This window comes from Alnus glutinosa, chromosome 5, assembly GCF_958979055.1.
Source record: "Alnus glutinosa chromosome 5, dhAlnGlut1.1, whole genome shotgun sequence".
Lineage (NCBI taxonomy): Eukaryota > Viridiplantae > Streptophyta > Magnoliopsida > Fagales > Betulaceae > Alnus > Alnus glutinosa.
The window spans coordinates 20697729-20714122 of NC_084890.1; the positions used below are offsets into that span (position 1 = coordinate 20697729).

Genomic DNA, 16394 nt, shown 5'->3' on the forward strand with positions numbered 1-16394 from the left:
AACCCACATTTCACATGTTAAATTCACATTATTCATTATTGGGCCATCTTTGAACTTAACCCAACCCATTCCAATTGCTATCTACAAACCCAACCCACCTTTGAGAAAATAGTAATTTCCTTGAGTGAGAAACTAGGCATAGTAGATTTGTCTAGCAATGAGAATGGTTAAATAATAATAATAATAATAATGTTAGAATAATATATTAAGGTTTGAGTGCATTTTGAGTGCATTTTGAGTGCATTGTGGTAGGTAAGTTTGAGTGCATTTTTGAGTGCATTGTGGTAGGTAAGTTTGAGTGCATTTTGAGTGCATTGTGGTAGGTAAGTTTGAGTGCATTTTTGAGTGCATTGTGGTAGGTAAGTTTGAGTGCATTTTTGAGTGCATTGTGGTAGGTAAGGTTAATTCCCATCCATTGGATCAAAATGTGTCTACTTGATCCTAACCATTCATTCTCTTATAAATAGAACCCAAAATGGAACACAATACCCATCAAGCTTCACTCACACACACACCTAAGGCCAAGAGAGAAAATTGTGGGATTCGTGTAGTTTTGGTGTGGTTTAAGGCTTGAAGTGTGTGCAAGGAAGTATTTTGGTAAAAGCTCGATCCCGATGTTAATAGAAAGTCCAAGTAAGGGAACCCTCTACCCCTTCTCAAATTATTATATTACTTTAATTATTCCTTTATTTGCGTAAGGGAACCCTCTACCCCTTCTCAAATTATTATATTACTTTAATTATTCCTTTATTTGCGTAAGGGATTCTCTACCCCTTCTCAAATTATTATATTACTTTAAGTATTCCTTTATTTGCAAAACTTCGATTTGATTCGGTATTTTCAAATTATTTTTATTTACATAAAGAATTTGTTTTAAATTGATTTTTAATGATATTTTGGAAATGGTGATTTTGAGAAAAACCTCGGTTCTAAAGGACTTTGAAATTTTTGATAATTTATTATTTTAACCGAGAGGTTATTCTTTAGTATTTCAAATTATTAAAATTATTTTGTTTATATAAAGGATTTGTTGGTTTTGGTTGAGTAAAAATAATATTTTTGAAATCGTGATTTTGAGTAAAAACCCTCCAACACGTTGCCCTGGATATACTAGTAAAGGATGAGAAAGTTTTGTGAGAAAACTCTATGAGATATATATATATAAATTTTTGAAAAGGGCACGTGGGTGGAGAAGACTATTATTTTGGGCCCTAGACCCGCAGAGACCCGCAGAGATTTAGCTCGGTACCGTAGCTCGAGATGGAAGCGCACCCGCTGATTCACTTAGTGAAAGCGGTATCTGTCTCTATGTCAGTCTAAGTGCACTTCAATTAATTAGCTGATGGGGGTGGGGCCTGTGGCCACAGGTAAACCGCGTTACCCGCCCAAGGTCACCGCATCGACCGCGCAACCCTATGTACACAGGGCGTAATAGTGTACTGGGCATACTATGAGTAATGATTATTTCAAATATATATATATTATCTTGTGTATAAAAAGGAGTTTTTGACAAATGTTTTGAGGTTTTAAAGAAAATGAATTTAACTCAACTGTTTTATGGTTGAGGATTTCTTTACTGAGCATGTTTTTGTGCTCACCCCTTATTTTGTTTTTGTTTTCAGGTTATGAACAGAGAGACGTAGGTGGCCGGGATGGGATCTAGGAATGCATTAGGACATTTCATTTATGTTACCCTTAAATTTTCAGTTATTGTATCTTTTATAATTATTATTTCTAAATGACCGTTTCCGCATTTATTAAAAACTCTGAGTTTTAAAATCATTATTATTTTTATTTATTTAAATCAGCATACTAGTTAAGATATTTGGCAGACCTTACGAATCTTTGCAGTTTTAAAAGAGAAAGTGACGAACCTAACCCTTAGCGGTTTGGGGGCGTTACATACTTCATGGTCCGGACGCTCAAAGCCTTGATATGAAAATTGAGTGCAGCTAAAGTGCAACCGTCCGGACGCTAGGGCAACACCATCCGAACGTGGCTCTATTCAAGAAAGAATTTCAAGCAAATTTGGAAAGCCAATCGCATAGTTGTTCGTCCAGACGCCACCTAGAAAATTCAAGTCAGACGCAAATTTGGATTCCTGTAGCCTATGAATAGAGGCCCCAAGGCATGTTGTTTATAAGAATTCGGTAGTGCTTAGAGAGTTTATTTTAGAAGTTATTGTGCTGATCCGCTCACTCTCAAGCCATTGGCAAGTGATGTTGCTGTACTGAACTGAAGTCTATCTTAGGAGTTGGCCCTAAGGTAAAGGATTCCATTGAAGACCCCTTCAAGTAGGTGACTTGGTTGGGAGGCGTTCGTGTTGGGTTACACATCAGAGTGCTAGATATGATCGCTACATCGGGTATGTGAGTATTACTGTCTATGTACTAGCTTTGTCTTCTGAATAGTGGATTTCCTGGGTTTGGCTACCCCGGAGTGGCTTTTCTCTTAATTGAGTTTCCACTTCGTCAAATAAATATCTGTCTCTTTATTTTTCACATTGTGATATTTTGTTGCACACTATTGCACATACTTGATAAATTTGAAGTCCTATAATTTTCATAGGCACTACAAAAAAACTGGTTTTCATTTAATGGCATTTTTGGTGGTATGATACGTCATTAACTGTTAGTGGTATGTAATTAGTGACATTTTTGACACGCACTAATCAGTTCATCACTAATTCTCATTTAGTGGCATGTCTAAGTTGCCACGCCACTAATTAATGGAGTGGCAAATTTGGCCACGCCATTAACTTCAGTGGCGTGGCTATAACACCAATGCCACTAATTGTGGCGTGAAAAAGAAAAAATAATAGTCCAAGGCGATTTCACTCCTCTAAAATCATTAGATCCATGCGATTTCGCTCATCTAGAAGCAATTGGAATTCCTCCCCAAAAAAAATGCTCTACAGAGCCATGCCTTCCATGTGATTGATCAGACCCATAACATTTCTTCATTGACTTTTCCCAATCCTCCCCAACAAAAATTGCTCTAAATTTGTACTACAACTACAACACAACAGCCATATCCTCCTGATCAATTCATCAATGGCTGGAGCTCTTCTCCGCGTTCCTATCCAGCTTCCTTTTTCTTTCTTCTTCACCAAAACATTTCTTCCATAAAACAAAAATCAAACCCATTCTATTGAAACACAGAATATTACCCATTTGACTAAAGAACTTTAGAAAAGGAGAACCCAAACACATACAATATATATAATAAAAAAAACGAAGGCAAAAAAAGAAGAAATGAAGACAAGAAAAAAGAAAGGAAAAAAGGAGTACTTGTGTAGGGGAGAAGAGAGAAGATAGAAGGAGAAAAAGGGGAGGGGGGGGGGGGGGGGGGTGGGCGGGAAATGAAGATAAATAGGGGGTGAGCAGGAGTATGGGGAGAAAAAGGGGGGAAAAAGAAAAAATTAGTGGCGTGCTAAATTTACCACGCCACTAATTTAGCGGCGCGTCAGTATCAACACGCAACTAAATAGTGGCGTGTCAGTATCAACACGCCACTAATTTGTGAGGTGGCATATTCAACACGCCACTAAATTATTTAGTGAAACGTTTCATAAAATGAAACCTCACTAATTAGTGGCATGTCATAAAGTGAGTTATTGTAGCCACGTCAATAAATTGCTAATTTTTTGTAGTGAGGTTAGGTAGCTCCTAATTTAACAAGGAAAAGGAAAAGAAATACATAATTCTAATGGAAAAGAAAAAACCCAATCCTTATTTGAAAAGGAAAACTAAAACATACATACATAAAATAGAAAACTCAATCCTTATTTGAAAAAGAAAACTAAAGCACACATGCATAAAATAAATCCACCCTAAAGTCAATCTTCTCTTGCATCATATATTGTATTTTAAATTGCATGTAACCATCATCGAAGGTTCATTATGGTTCTATCGAATGATGGACGGTAGCATTAGACATTCGGTTATCGAAGAAACCCTAAAATTTTTAAAGCCTTTTAACACGTTTTGTGGAACACTACCTTTTTTTATTCTTTTTTCTAATTGAATAAGGAAAAACGTTACAATAAATGATTTGTCCCATTCCCAATCTTGAAGGAAGAAAGAACAGGAGATCATGTGGGAATGCTGCCAAACACAAGGTGGGTAGCCGGCCCATTTAGCTAAAACATGTGCCCAAAAATTGGCGCTTCTAGAGACCTTCATAGCTTTCCAGTTAAGAAAGGAAGAGAGATCAAGTCGAATATCTGAAATTAAAGGAGCGAATTAAGTGCCAAGAAGAAAAAGTATGAGACTGATTCACAGCTAAAATCACTAGAAGAGCATCCCCTTCAAGCATAAAGTCACCAAAACCCATAGAAGAAGCGAGTCAAGTAGCAAGAAGAGCAGCGGAAGCTTCACCTTTTAGGACATCAGATGTGTTTATACCTTAAGAAATTTTTTCATACTTAATAACTTTAAAAATATTTAAAAGTTCTCGCGAGTTGTAAATCGGTAATTATTTTAAACTTAGCCCCTTCCATCAATCTTGACCGTTATGTTAGATGAAAAATCAAAATTTGACCAAAATATTCTGAAAGTACCTTTATTTTGATCATTGAAAAATCAAAATTACCTTCTTTTTTTTTTCTACTAATTAAAAAATAAAAATGGTCATTTTTGTTTTTCAATGGTCAAAATAAGAATATTTTTGAAATATTTTGGCCAAATTTGATTTTTCATTTAACATAACGATCAAGACTAATGGCGGGAGTTAAATAATAACAAATTGACAGTTTGAAGGGCTAAATCATGACACTTCTCAGTTCGTGGTGCTTTATAAAAAATGATTGTCAGCTTATGAGCTAAATAATATTTAACCCAAAAATATTTTACGTCTGAACAAACGGAGCCTAAGTAATTAGCTTGTATACTTTGACCCTATTTCACTATATATAACTTTGCAGAAATGAAACCCATCTGAATTCTGTGAAATTTGAAAATACGATCGATTAGAGATCGACTAGAAACATTCAAAATTGTTTCGTCCAAAACCAATTTGAGTACGTACCAAACACCAATGAATGGTCCAAGTTCTATTGTTAATTGACACGCAACTTAATTAGAGGAAAAAAAAAATAGAAAAATTGACACGCAACTTGGGTCTCGAATTCTGTCTCCGTATCTAATTTTAATGGTGGGAATCTTTTCAGTCTTGACGTTGGAACAGTCTCCTCGCGCTTATAAGTAGTAGCTTTGAACACCCGGAAGGTTCATCATGTCGAGAATGAAGTCTATTGGCTCATCTGTGTTTCCATTTGTCTTCGCTCTCCTTTTGTCATTTTTATGGGCAACTTCGGCTCACACACACGAAAGCTTTGTTCAGTGCCTGATCACCCTTCGTTCTGAAAACTCCAGCTCAATTTCTAAACTCATTTACACCCCAGCCAACTCCTCATATTCCTCTGTCTTGCAATTCTCCCTACAAAACCACAGATTCTCAACACCTGCCACCCCAAAACCTCTAGTCATTCTTACACCGTTGCATGTCTCCCACATCCAAGCAGCGATTAATTGTTCCCAAGAACATGGCATGCAAATAAGAGTTCGAAGCGGCGGTCACGATTATGAGGGTCTTTCTTATGTTTCAGATGTGCCGTTTGTCATAATTGATCTAATTAATCTTCGATCAATCAGTGTTGATGCAGAGCATAGCACGGCGTGGGTCCAAGCTGGTGCAACTATCGGTGAAGTTTATTATAGGATTGCCGAGAAAAGTAGAACTCTTGGCTTTCCGGCAGGACTTTGCACGACTCTGGGCGTTGGTGGACACTTCAGCGGGGGAGGGTACGGCACATTAATGCGCAAATATGGCCTTTCTGCTGATAATATTATTGACGCGCAATTGATTGATGTTAAGGGTAGAATCCTTGACAGAGAATCCATGGGAGAGGATCTGTTTTGGGCCATTCGAGGAGGAGGAGGGGCCAGCTTTGGAATCATTCTTGCATGGAAAATCAAGTTAGTTCATGTTCCATCAACTGTGACTGTTTTCACAGTTAATCGGAACTTGGAACAAAACGCGACCAAGCTTGTTCACCGGTGGCAATATGTTGCAGCCAAGCTTCACGAAGACTTATTCATTCGCGTCATCTTAACAGGTGTCAATTCCAGCCAGGAAGGGAAGAGGACCATCCAAGCTTCATTCAATTCCTTATATCTTGGAGGGATAGATAAGCTCCTTCCATTGATGCAAGAGAGCTTCCCTGAGCTGGGTTTGATGAGAGAAGACTGTATTGAAATGAGTTGGATTGAATCTACCCTCTACTTTTTTGGATTCCCAATTGGGGAATCCTTGGATGTTTTGCTAAATAGGACTTCTCTCATAAGACCCCATTTTAAAGGAAAATCTGACTATGTCCAGGAACCTATTCCCGAAGTTGGGTTTGAAGGGATCTGGAAGAAGTTTCACGAGAAAGAGGCAGAGTCAGCTTTATTGATCCTGACTCCTTATGGTGGCAGAATGAGTGAAATCTCCGAATCTGCAATTCCTTTCCCACATAGAGCTGGAAATATCTACAAAATCCAACACTTTGTGTACTGGGAAGAAGAAGACACTGAGGCATCCGAAAGGCATATAAGTTGGATCAGAAGGCTTTACGGTTACATGGCTCCCTACGTTTCGAAATCTCCGAGAGCTGCATATGTCAATTATAGGGACCTTGACATTGGAACCAATAATAACAAAGGCAACACAAGCTATAAACGGGCGAGCATATGGGGTACTAAATATTTCAAGAGCAACTTTGAGAGGTTAGTGCATGTGAAGACTATGGTTGATCCTGCTAATTTCTTTAAGAATGAACAAAGCATCCCACCTTTTTCATCCGGGTGGAAGAAGAGAGGCGATTAGAGGTATTCAGATAGAAAAATTTATACTCGATCGGGATTCATGAATAAGGCCGTTTTCGTTTTTTACTTTTTTCTTTTACTGTAAGCATATCCATTTGCCTCCCTTTTGACCTTCCAACATTGCAAGATATTCAAGATAATTCCGGCATCATCTAGAAATTGGCACCAATCCTAAATTGAAATTTAGTTGTGTAATTTTTTGTAGTTTAATTTCTCGTTGGTAACGAATATGTGAATGCATCAACATCTAGAAACTTAGATGTCTATTTTTTTTTCCCCTTCGTCTAAGCATATAACCAAACTAATTAGAAGAAAACAAAAGGAAGCAACCAAATTAATTAATGATCAACTCTAACATGATAGCTATAGTACATGCAGTGCCTATCATCTAAGTAGAGTTGTATTGGCTGCTTCCTTTAGTTTTTGTCTCAAATGACAGACTGGTACATGAGTGCCTCTTAATTGTATCCATATTTGATGCCGAAGAAAATCGGGCTTAAGATTTGAAGATTATTTCTTAAATAAGATCAGTCCAAGAATAGATAAAATCATACAAAATATTTAAAGATTATTTTTAGAATAATATATTTTACTGTATGTACAAGAATTTTACTTTGTCTCAAAGTTTACGGTTATGTTTTATATTTTTATTTCTTTCTTTTTCTCCAAGTATTCTGCTTGAAAAATGCTCAAATTTGCCTATATAAAGGCATGTCTATATTATTTTAGAAATCAAGTTTTGAAGTATAAATTAAATTTTAAGTCTTTCACAGTTATTTTTTTGTTGGCTTATTCTGGACAATTAGGGGTTATTTCTTCCATATTTGTTATTTTCTCTCTTTCTAAATTCTATTTTCTATCTTCAATTTATAGTTTCTGCTACTATCATATACTATCAAAACAATCTTAGCTCTGTCCTGCGTCAGCTGGTATTAGAGCTTTAGCATCTTCTTGGGTTGAATTTTCATGACTGGTGGCCGTGGTTGGCATGGACAGATTCCAAATAAGGAAGTTCCATACCATGAACGCAGTGTATAGGACCTGATGATTGAAGACTTGCAAAAGCAGGTTATGGAGTTAACCCAGCGTCTAGCGGTGCAAAATATGGAGATGTATCGCGATATTGACGGTTGCGATTCAAAATACAATTTCGAGAACCCTTATGATTACAATCTTGTTCTGGTTCGGGAACAGTGTGGTTGGGATGAAGAGTTTCAACATAAAGAAGACGTTAAAGATCATTCTCAAAGTTTTGTAGATTGGAATTGTCCACCAACTTATGATACATATATCAATGATGAAGATCTTATTGTGACGACCCATTTTTTTTTTTTTTTTTTATACAAAACATCCACATAATCATTAATCCCTTAAAATATAAACGGATCATCACAGTGGCACGACGATATGTCGCAAAGCCAACATATGTACATACCCCATAATATGTACCTGGCGAATCAGAGTATAACATCTATCAACTATGAAGCGGAAAACATAACCTAATAGCGGAAATCACATCTTATACATCTATCACAAATAATTACAACAAAGAGCCATTAAATAACTATATGATTAAATCTTTCCTCGAATTAAATACATCACATAAATGGCTTAACAAAGATCATGTGGCACAAGCGTCACAAGCCATAATCAAAATACCTAAAGGAATAGACATCCCGCGGTCTAACACATTACAACCGTCGCGTTGAGCTTCAGTCATAATATCCTCAGTATACTTCTACAACACCATATACTACGACCGGAATACCTGCAGCCAAAGAAACATCATCTATACGGTTGTGGGGGTTCGCCACATCCGTATAGGTGGAATTATGAGCCCACCATCTTAGCATAAATAATTACACTAAGACCTCAGAGGTATACTATTCATTGAGTTTTCGTAAAGAATCAACTTTTCATTTTTTAGTCGTGCGTACACTATAACAGCTACCAATTTTATAAACTTTGTTTGAAAAACCCCCATAGCTGATATAGCAAACACCGACTAATAGCAAACATTTAAATACACTGGGCAGCTAGTATTATACGTAAAAGATTCGTTATAGAACACAATGGCATTTAAATCATGCAACCATCCGATACCAATATACATAAGTTCTTTTTCTATCAAGACTTTTATGCATACTAATACGTCTAGCAAAACTACAATATACTTTCATAAAAACATCACACAATCCGATACCAATATACATAAGTTCTTTTTCTATCAAGACTCTTATGCATACTAATACGTTTAGCAAAACTACAATATACTTATCATGAAAACATTACACAATTTAAACAATTGTATGCATGCTCATGATAGTCTTTTTGTTCATTATGAGCCTCACGCTCTCTTCATTATTATGAGCCTCACGCTCTCTTCTTTATTATGAGCCTCACGCTCTCTTCATTATTATGAGCCTCACGCTCTCTTCTTTATTATGAGCCTCACGCTCTCTTCTTTATTATGAGCCTCACGCTCTCTTCTTTATTATGTGTTCGTGCATTATGCTTTACAACTCAAACTCTATACTCCTATTCTTTACAAATCATGCTCTCTTCAAATACAATGAACCAATCAACATGAAGTTTTCTTTATTTTTCTTTGCATAATTGCAGTACATATTCAGACACTTTATATCAATTCAAACATTTCATTTATGCATCATTTCATAACATCATTGATATTTCAACACAATTGAAACTACTTAAAACATTCAAAGCATACATGTTAACATATCGTTGGTTCAATAGAAAATCATCTATCATTTGCATTTCTATAAAATACGAAAAATATCTTTTCTCAGTGAGTAGAATACTCACTTTGGCTGCATTGGACTCATGACTCGAACTCTACATCAGAGAACCCATTTAAGTCTCCAATCCGGACACTATCCTGCAAACATAGGTATCGTTAGACTACGCTATTGAACCCCATACCTTATGACACATAAACTACCCGTGTGCTCACCCGTCGCATTACTCGATCACTAGAACCAATTAAGCTCCTTTAACTACTATTAGGTCAATCCTCGCTTGTAGGTTTATATTTTATCACACTTACTATCTTTAAGATACTTCTATTATTTTTAAAGCATCCAATTAAACCATAATAAAGAATCTAACTTAATTGAATCAACCTTATCCAACATATCATCAAAATCCTCATTTACGTATCAAGACCCATTCTCAACAACTTACATGAAGACTAGAATTGTATTACACAATCTAATATAATTCCTTAAGATGAATTGCCACCGAGAGCTAAGCTTCATCAAAGAATCACCACTTAACTAGAAATCAAACTCATCCATGAAATCCAATAAAGACACACCCATCAAAGCTTCAACTCCATTCCATAAGCATAATACTCAATTTACAATTCTCAAATCCAGATTTGGATTACCATCAAAATACCCATCCATATTACCAAAAATTTCAATACTTTCCCAATCCAAATAACTCAAACATTAATGGAAATCAAAGGACTAAAATAACATTAATAAATACTATTAGAGCCGAGATCCATAGCACTTAGTTCCAACTTCAATTAACGTCAACACTAAATTTACATATCCCAACTACCAAAAATCATTTAATTACGTACCCACTCAAAACTAAATTTCTAGGCAACTAAAACCCATCATCAAGTTCAAGCTTCAAACTCAATCAACGACAACCTAGAATTCATACTAAAAATCAATCCAAAACCTCGATACCCATTCAAAATCAAAACACCCAACCGATATCAAATTCCAACTCATCAAAATCACAGCCTCCATCAATGCAAATCCAAAACCAGCCACCACCACACATCACAAATCAGCCATTAATAACCAATCATCCATAGCCAACAAAAGTTATCCAAAATTAACATCAAAAGTCCAATAAACTACCCACAAGCGTCAATCACCATAGTAAATCAACTCAATGATCCTAAAAGAATCAATAACCCCATTAGAATTTCAACTAGAAATTTAATCACTCCTAGTCTAGCAAAACAAGCAAGGCCAATCAACCCAACACCATAAATCCACAACAAAGAATCCCAAAATCATCCCTCATTCACACCATAATTTCATCAACAAAACACAAGAAAACACCATCAAAGAATCATACACATAAACCACCGAAAGCCCCAAAACACCCACCAAACCACTCACTCCATTCGGCGATAACCAAATAACCAAACCAGAATTTTCCACAACAACAATACCCATAAAAATTAGTCTTCTAAACCGAAGATCATAACAACTCTAAGATTCCAACTTAGATCAATCTCCAAAGAGACCCATCAATCATAATTCAAGGATACAAACCCAAAACCCATTTTAGAATCATCAAACACCAATATATCATCACAAAAACCGAAACCCATCACCATATTAACCTAAAATCCGAATCTAAACAAATCTTAAACCATACACATGGTTTTCGTGCTTTATAATCAATGGGTAACATAAAAACACAAGAAAAATGCTAGAAATTACCCCACAAAGGCCCATGGCCGGAACCCATGAACCGTTGCTTCTCCTTCCCTTCTTCGTCTCTCATGGCCGGACAGCATCTCACATTTCGGGCTTTCCCTCAATTTCTGCAGATTTCTCTCGGTATCTCTCTCTCATTTTCCAATCAACCCAAGAGATTTAGACACAAATCTTATCAAATCACTAGGATTTATTCCCAAAATCAAATACCCATGAGCTAAAGAAATATAATTTACCTTGCTGGATTTTTGTTGGACATTAACGAGCTAAGGGAGCAAAACTATGGACTGATCTTCGCCCAAAAAGGCCGGAAATCACGGCTCAGCTGCTACCCACTCAAAACGCCGGTGGCCTGACCACCGCACCACAGCTGTGGTCTCCCACGATCTCACTTTCACGGTGACTCAGTGCACCGAAGAGAAGGGGAAAAATGTGAGAGAAAGGAGCGGGAAGAAGCTGCTGCACGGGATGGACGAGAAGAAAGAGGAGAGAAAGAAGAGTAGAAGAGAAGAAATGGGGAGAGAGCTACAGAGATGCGTGGGAACAGAGAGGTGAGGTAGAGAAAAGAAGGGAAAAAGAAGAAAGAAAAGGAAAAGAGAGATGGGCGTGCAATCAGGAGAGAAAAGGGGAAAAAGAGAAAACGAAAAGAAAGAGGAAGAGAGAGGAAGTGGGTGGGACATGTCTCAGTGTCTGAGTGATATCTTCTCCCAGCCAACCACAGGCTGCCACATGGCAATGTAGATTACATTTTTATTTCAAGTCCCCCACTCATTAAATCATTGCAGGACCCCACTAATTTAAAGATCATATCTTTTGACAATTAATGTTTGACCCTACATTTACTCTAACCATATTTCGTCAATGCAATTAATTTTTTTTATTATTCTAATTTTCAATATTTTATCTTAGACTCATTTTTATTTCAATCATATAAGTTTGTCTACTTAAAACTTATTAATAGTCCTATCTTATTTAATAAATATCATTTATTAAATGTCAAATGCCCTATTTAATTGCTTGGCCTTTACACTTATAGAGGTAAGTTTTTTGTCATATGCTCAAGAGGTTGAACAAAAAGTGGATAATCATGTGTTTAATAAAAGTCCAAAGACTGAAATATCTCAATGGAATCTTTTGAAAGTTAATTATGTTGATTTTCTTGGGATTGAAAATTTATGTCAAATTTTCCTAAAGAAAATCTTGATGCATGTTTGTTTTAACATGCTTAAAGAAATTTTGATTTTTTGTGGTCAAAAAAGTAATGAAAATTTTTGAAAAAATTTTACGGAGAGTGAATTTGTGACAAGCAATCAAGAGCTTGTGAAGATTATTTCATCTCAAGTTGATGCAAATAACTTCAGATATAATATTCAGAGTCATATTGTGATGGATTGCAAGTTGTCTTTCTTCTGGCATCGAATTGCTTTGGTGTTAAGAACTATAGAATGAAATGAATTGATTAAACATCCAAAATATCGAGGCAAAGATGATTCGAAATAGAGGACGAATTCTTTTCTTCCAACCTGGTAAGACTGATGCAGGAGAATATCGAGCATAGGATTTGAAGATTATTTCTTGAATAAGATCAGACTAAGAATGAAAAGAATTATACAAAATATCTAAAGATTATTCTTAGAATAATATATTTTACTTTATGTACAAGAATTTTACTTTGTCTCCAAATTTACAGTTATATTTTGTATTTTTATTTTTTTTGTTTTTTTCTCCAAGTATTCTGCTTGGAAAATACTTAAAACTTTGTCTATATAAAGGCATGCATGTTTGTATTATTTTAGAAATCAAGTTTTAAAGTATCAATTAAATTTTAAGTCTTTTAGAGTTATTTTTCTATTTACTTATTTGAGGCAATTAGGAGTTATCTCTTCTCTATTTATTATTTTCTTTCTTCCAAAATTTTCTTTTCTATCTTCAATTCATGATTTCTGCTATATCATACGCTATCAAGCAATGATATGTCTATTCCGCGTCAATATCCAATGCTTTGTACCGTCAATTACTTGGCAGCCCCATTTGCAGGGAAATGTTAGCGACAATATCATTGCTATTAGTGACCACGTGTGTCATCGTTGATGGGAATATATCAACGACAACACAATTGTAGTCGTTCATGTGGAATCTAAAATTTTATATATATATGATTCACAATTCCAAAATTTTTAAAATCACTCGCGTAAAAAAATGTACGATATAGCTCTCCCACACACGCCAACAATAAAAAGTTGCTCCTATTAAAACAAAGACCCCAAAACAAGATCAATTTTCATAGCAAAACACCCATTCCACCAAATGAAGGACAACCTAATCCAACTGAACAACTACTCTGATTCAGCCCAAAACAGAGCAAGTCTACCACAACAATTAGCCACCAATTCAGCCATCAATAGGGCAAGCATATGGTTTTTCACAACACCCATGTGCATAAAAATTGCACACTAAAAGACATTGGGGTGTGGAACCATATATGTGAGTTTCATGTATATGGAACCTACATGCATAGATCTCACAACTAATACGTCTTGGTTGTTTAATTATTGTGCACATGATTTTTGTGCAAGTAACACTCTTCATAGGGCAATGCCAAAAACGCACAGCTTCTGAAAAATCAACACCCACTACAAAAATTAAATAAATAAATAAAATATATTTTTATTTTTAAAAAGAAAAAATTAAAGGGTTTAGTGGCATTTGTTTTAGTGGCATTCGTACAAAATCACGCTGTTTCACATGCATAAATCTCACAACTAATATGTCTTGGTTGTTCAATTATTGTGCACATGAATTTTGTGCAAGTAACACTCTTCATAGGGCAATACCAAGAATGCACAGCTTTTGAAAAATCAACACCCACTACAAAAAATAAATAAAATAAAATAATTTTTTTTTTTAAGAAAATAAGGGGTTTAGTGACATTTGTTTTAGTGTCGTTCGTACAAAACCACGCTATTTAGTGCTGTCTATTGTTTAAACGACATTAAATTTAAAATTATTAAGGTTTGAGAGTAAACGTCACTAAAAAATTGATCAAACAACAGTAAATTTAAAATTAGTGGCGTTTAAAAAGCGCCCCTAATTTTTTTTTAGAATCGTTAGCTTTAAATGACACTAAAATTCTTCTTATATTATAAGCTCATCTCTCACTCTCAGCTCACACGTACGCTCCCCTTCCCCTCATTTTCTCTCACTCTCATCTCCCCTTTATTTTCTTCTTCATTTCATCTCTCCCCCCTATCCTGCGTTCTGTCCATGCTCGATCAAGGTAGATAAATGTGTCCATTTTTTTTCTTTTGGACAAAATTATCGTATATTTCAAGTTCTACAAGACAAAGGAGGTTCCAACTGGCTTTTAAGAGATCAAGAAGAGAAATGCTAAACGTGAGCCTTTTGTCCGTCTCATGTCCGTCTCTTTCCAGCATGGCACTAACAAATTTATTAAAAAAATAAAATAATTTAGGAAACACCGGGATACTGAAACTTCATTGCACCATTACAAATTTTCTCTCATTTCTCTTTCCCTCAAATCTCCTTCCCCATTTTCCGGCGATCTCCATTTTTTTTGGCTGATGTCCAGAAGAGGCGTGCCCCCATTTTCGGCCGATTTCCAGCAAAACCCGGTCTGCTGGAGACTGGGTTCGACAGAGAGCGGCGTCAGCGTCGGATCTAGGCGGCCGGTCTGTGTTGGGTTGTTGGGTTCGAGAGATCGAGAGATCTGGGTGGGTGGGTTGTAGAGAAACCCAGTCGATCTGGGCAGCGTCGGAGATCCGATACCCATCGGTGAGAGAGCTAGGCGTCGATCTGGGCGTTGGTCGGTGGGTCGTAGAGAAACCCGATCGATCTGGGTGGCGTCGGAGATCCGGTACCCGTCTGTGAGAGAGCTGGGCGTCGGTCGGTGGACCAGCAGGATCTGGGTGGCCGGTCAGTGCTAGGTGAGAGAGAGAGAGAGAGCTGGGATGGCCGGTCGAGCTAGACGTCGGATCTACTGGTTTCGAGGTACTCCGAGGGAGAGAGAGCATCGTTGGCGTTGCGTCGGCAAGGGCGTCGGATTTCCGGTCGGTGGGATGGGGAAGGCGACAGTGAAGAGGGGAGGATTTGGTCGGTGGGGGAGGGGACAGTGGAGAGGGGGAGAAAAATGAATCTAAATGAACCCTTTTCTTCAAGCTTTCTTGTTTTAGAAAAAAAAAAAAAAAAAAAAAAAAAAAAAAAAAAAAAAAAAAAAAAAACGAAAAACAATTACACGTGGAAAAAAGGCTGAAGAAGGACGGACAAAAGGCGCTAGAAGCTCTCGATCAAGAAAGGTACAAAGAACATTCGTACACCACGGTGGTTAGAAAAGACAAAAAACATTCATGTCTTTTGACACGAATGATGGTGTGAGTATCAGGGATGGAAGTTTCTAAGATGGCATTGCTGTTTCAAACATGCATCACTCCATTTATTATTAAAAAGTGAAGAGGATTCCTTATAAACAAATTAAAATTTTTGTGTCTAACCATGTGGGACAAATTTTTCTCCCTAGCTACACTATAAAATTTTAATTTTTCTTCCGAAATTTTGGATGGACTTGAAATAAAAGATGGAATCTTTCAATCAAATGCACATAAAACTTTTTTTTAAGATATAAAATATATTCCATAATTATTTGAAATACTAAAAAAACAAATATTTCTTTTAAATAAATCTAACATATATAAGCGCCATATTGACCAACATGTAAAGTGTTATCACCATCGTTCAATTTTCTATTTATATGTTAATCTTCTATTTATATGTTAATCAATTTCTAGCCAACCACATGATATATTAGAAAGTGTTTCCCTTGTAACCATTCCGGCTGTAAAAAGATAGGCAAAGGGTGTGTTTGGTAAAGATTGTGAAGGTTAATTTTTTTTTTTTTTTTTTTTTTGAGTAGTAGTAAAAAGTAATTAATGTGATATAAAGTATAAAAAATAGAAAAAAATAATAATAATTGTAATGAATTTTTTGAATTGAATAGTATTAAAAAATTATTGATGTAATA

At 36.1% G+C, this 16394-nt stretch overlaps 1 protein-coding gene and 2 long non-coding RNA genes across 4 annotated transcripts; 2 read left to right on the forward strand and 1 right to left on the reverse strand.

The window, feature by feature from the left end:
- Positions 1-502: 502 nt before the first annotated feature.
- LOC133869822 (uncharacterized) lies at positions 503-4246 on the forward strand. Its single transcript, XR_009900551.1, has 3 exons — positions 503-633; positions 1623-2365; positions 4077-4246. It is a non-coding gene; the product is annotated as an uncharacterized LOC133869822 (long non-coding RNA).
- Positions 4247-5198: 952 nt separating this feature from the next.
- LOC133868116 (tetrahydroberberine oxidase-like) lies at positions 5199-8181 on the forward strand. Of its 2 annotated transcripts, none has more exons than XM_062304937.1 (2): positions 5199-6872; positions 7866-8181. In XM_062304937.1, exon 1 carries the CDS (start codon positions 5236-5238, stop codon positions 6868-6870), a length of 1635 nt encoding a protein of 544 aa, XP_062160921.1. In that variant the 5' UTR covers positions 5199-5235; the 3' UTR covers positions 6871-6872; positions 7866-8181. The 2 variants fall into 2 exon arrangements, with proteins under 2 accessions (XP_062160921.1, XP_062160922.1); XM_062304938.1 differs by lacking the exon at positions 7866-8181 and adding an exon at positions 7743-7762.
- A 183-nt stretch (positions 8182-8364) lies between these two features.
- Positions 8365-11589, reverse strand: LOC133868117 (uncharacterized). Its single transcript, XR_009900293.1, has 3 exons — positions 11363-11589; positions 9696-9768; positions 8365-8658 (listed from the first exon to the last, which is right to left on the reverse strand). It is a non-coding gene; the product is annotated as an uncharacterized LOC133868117 (long non-coding RNA).
- Positions 11590-16394: the final 4805 nt, after the last annotated feature.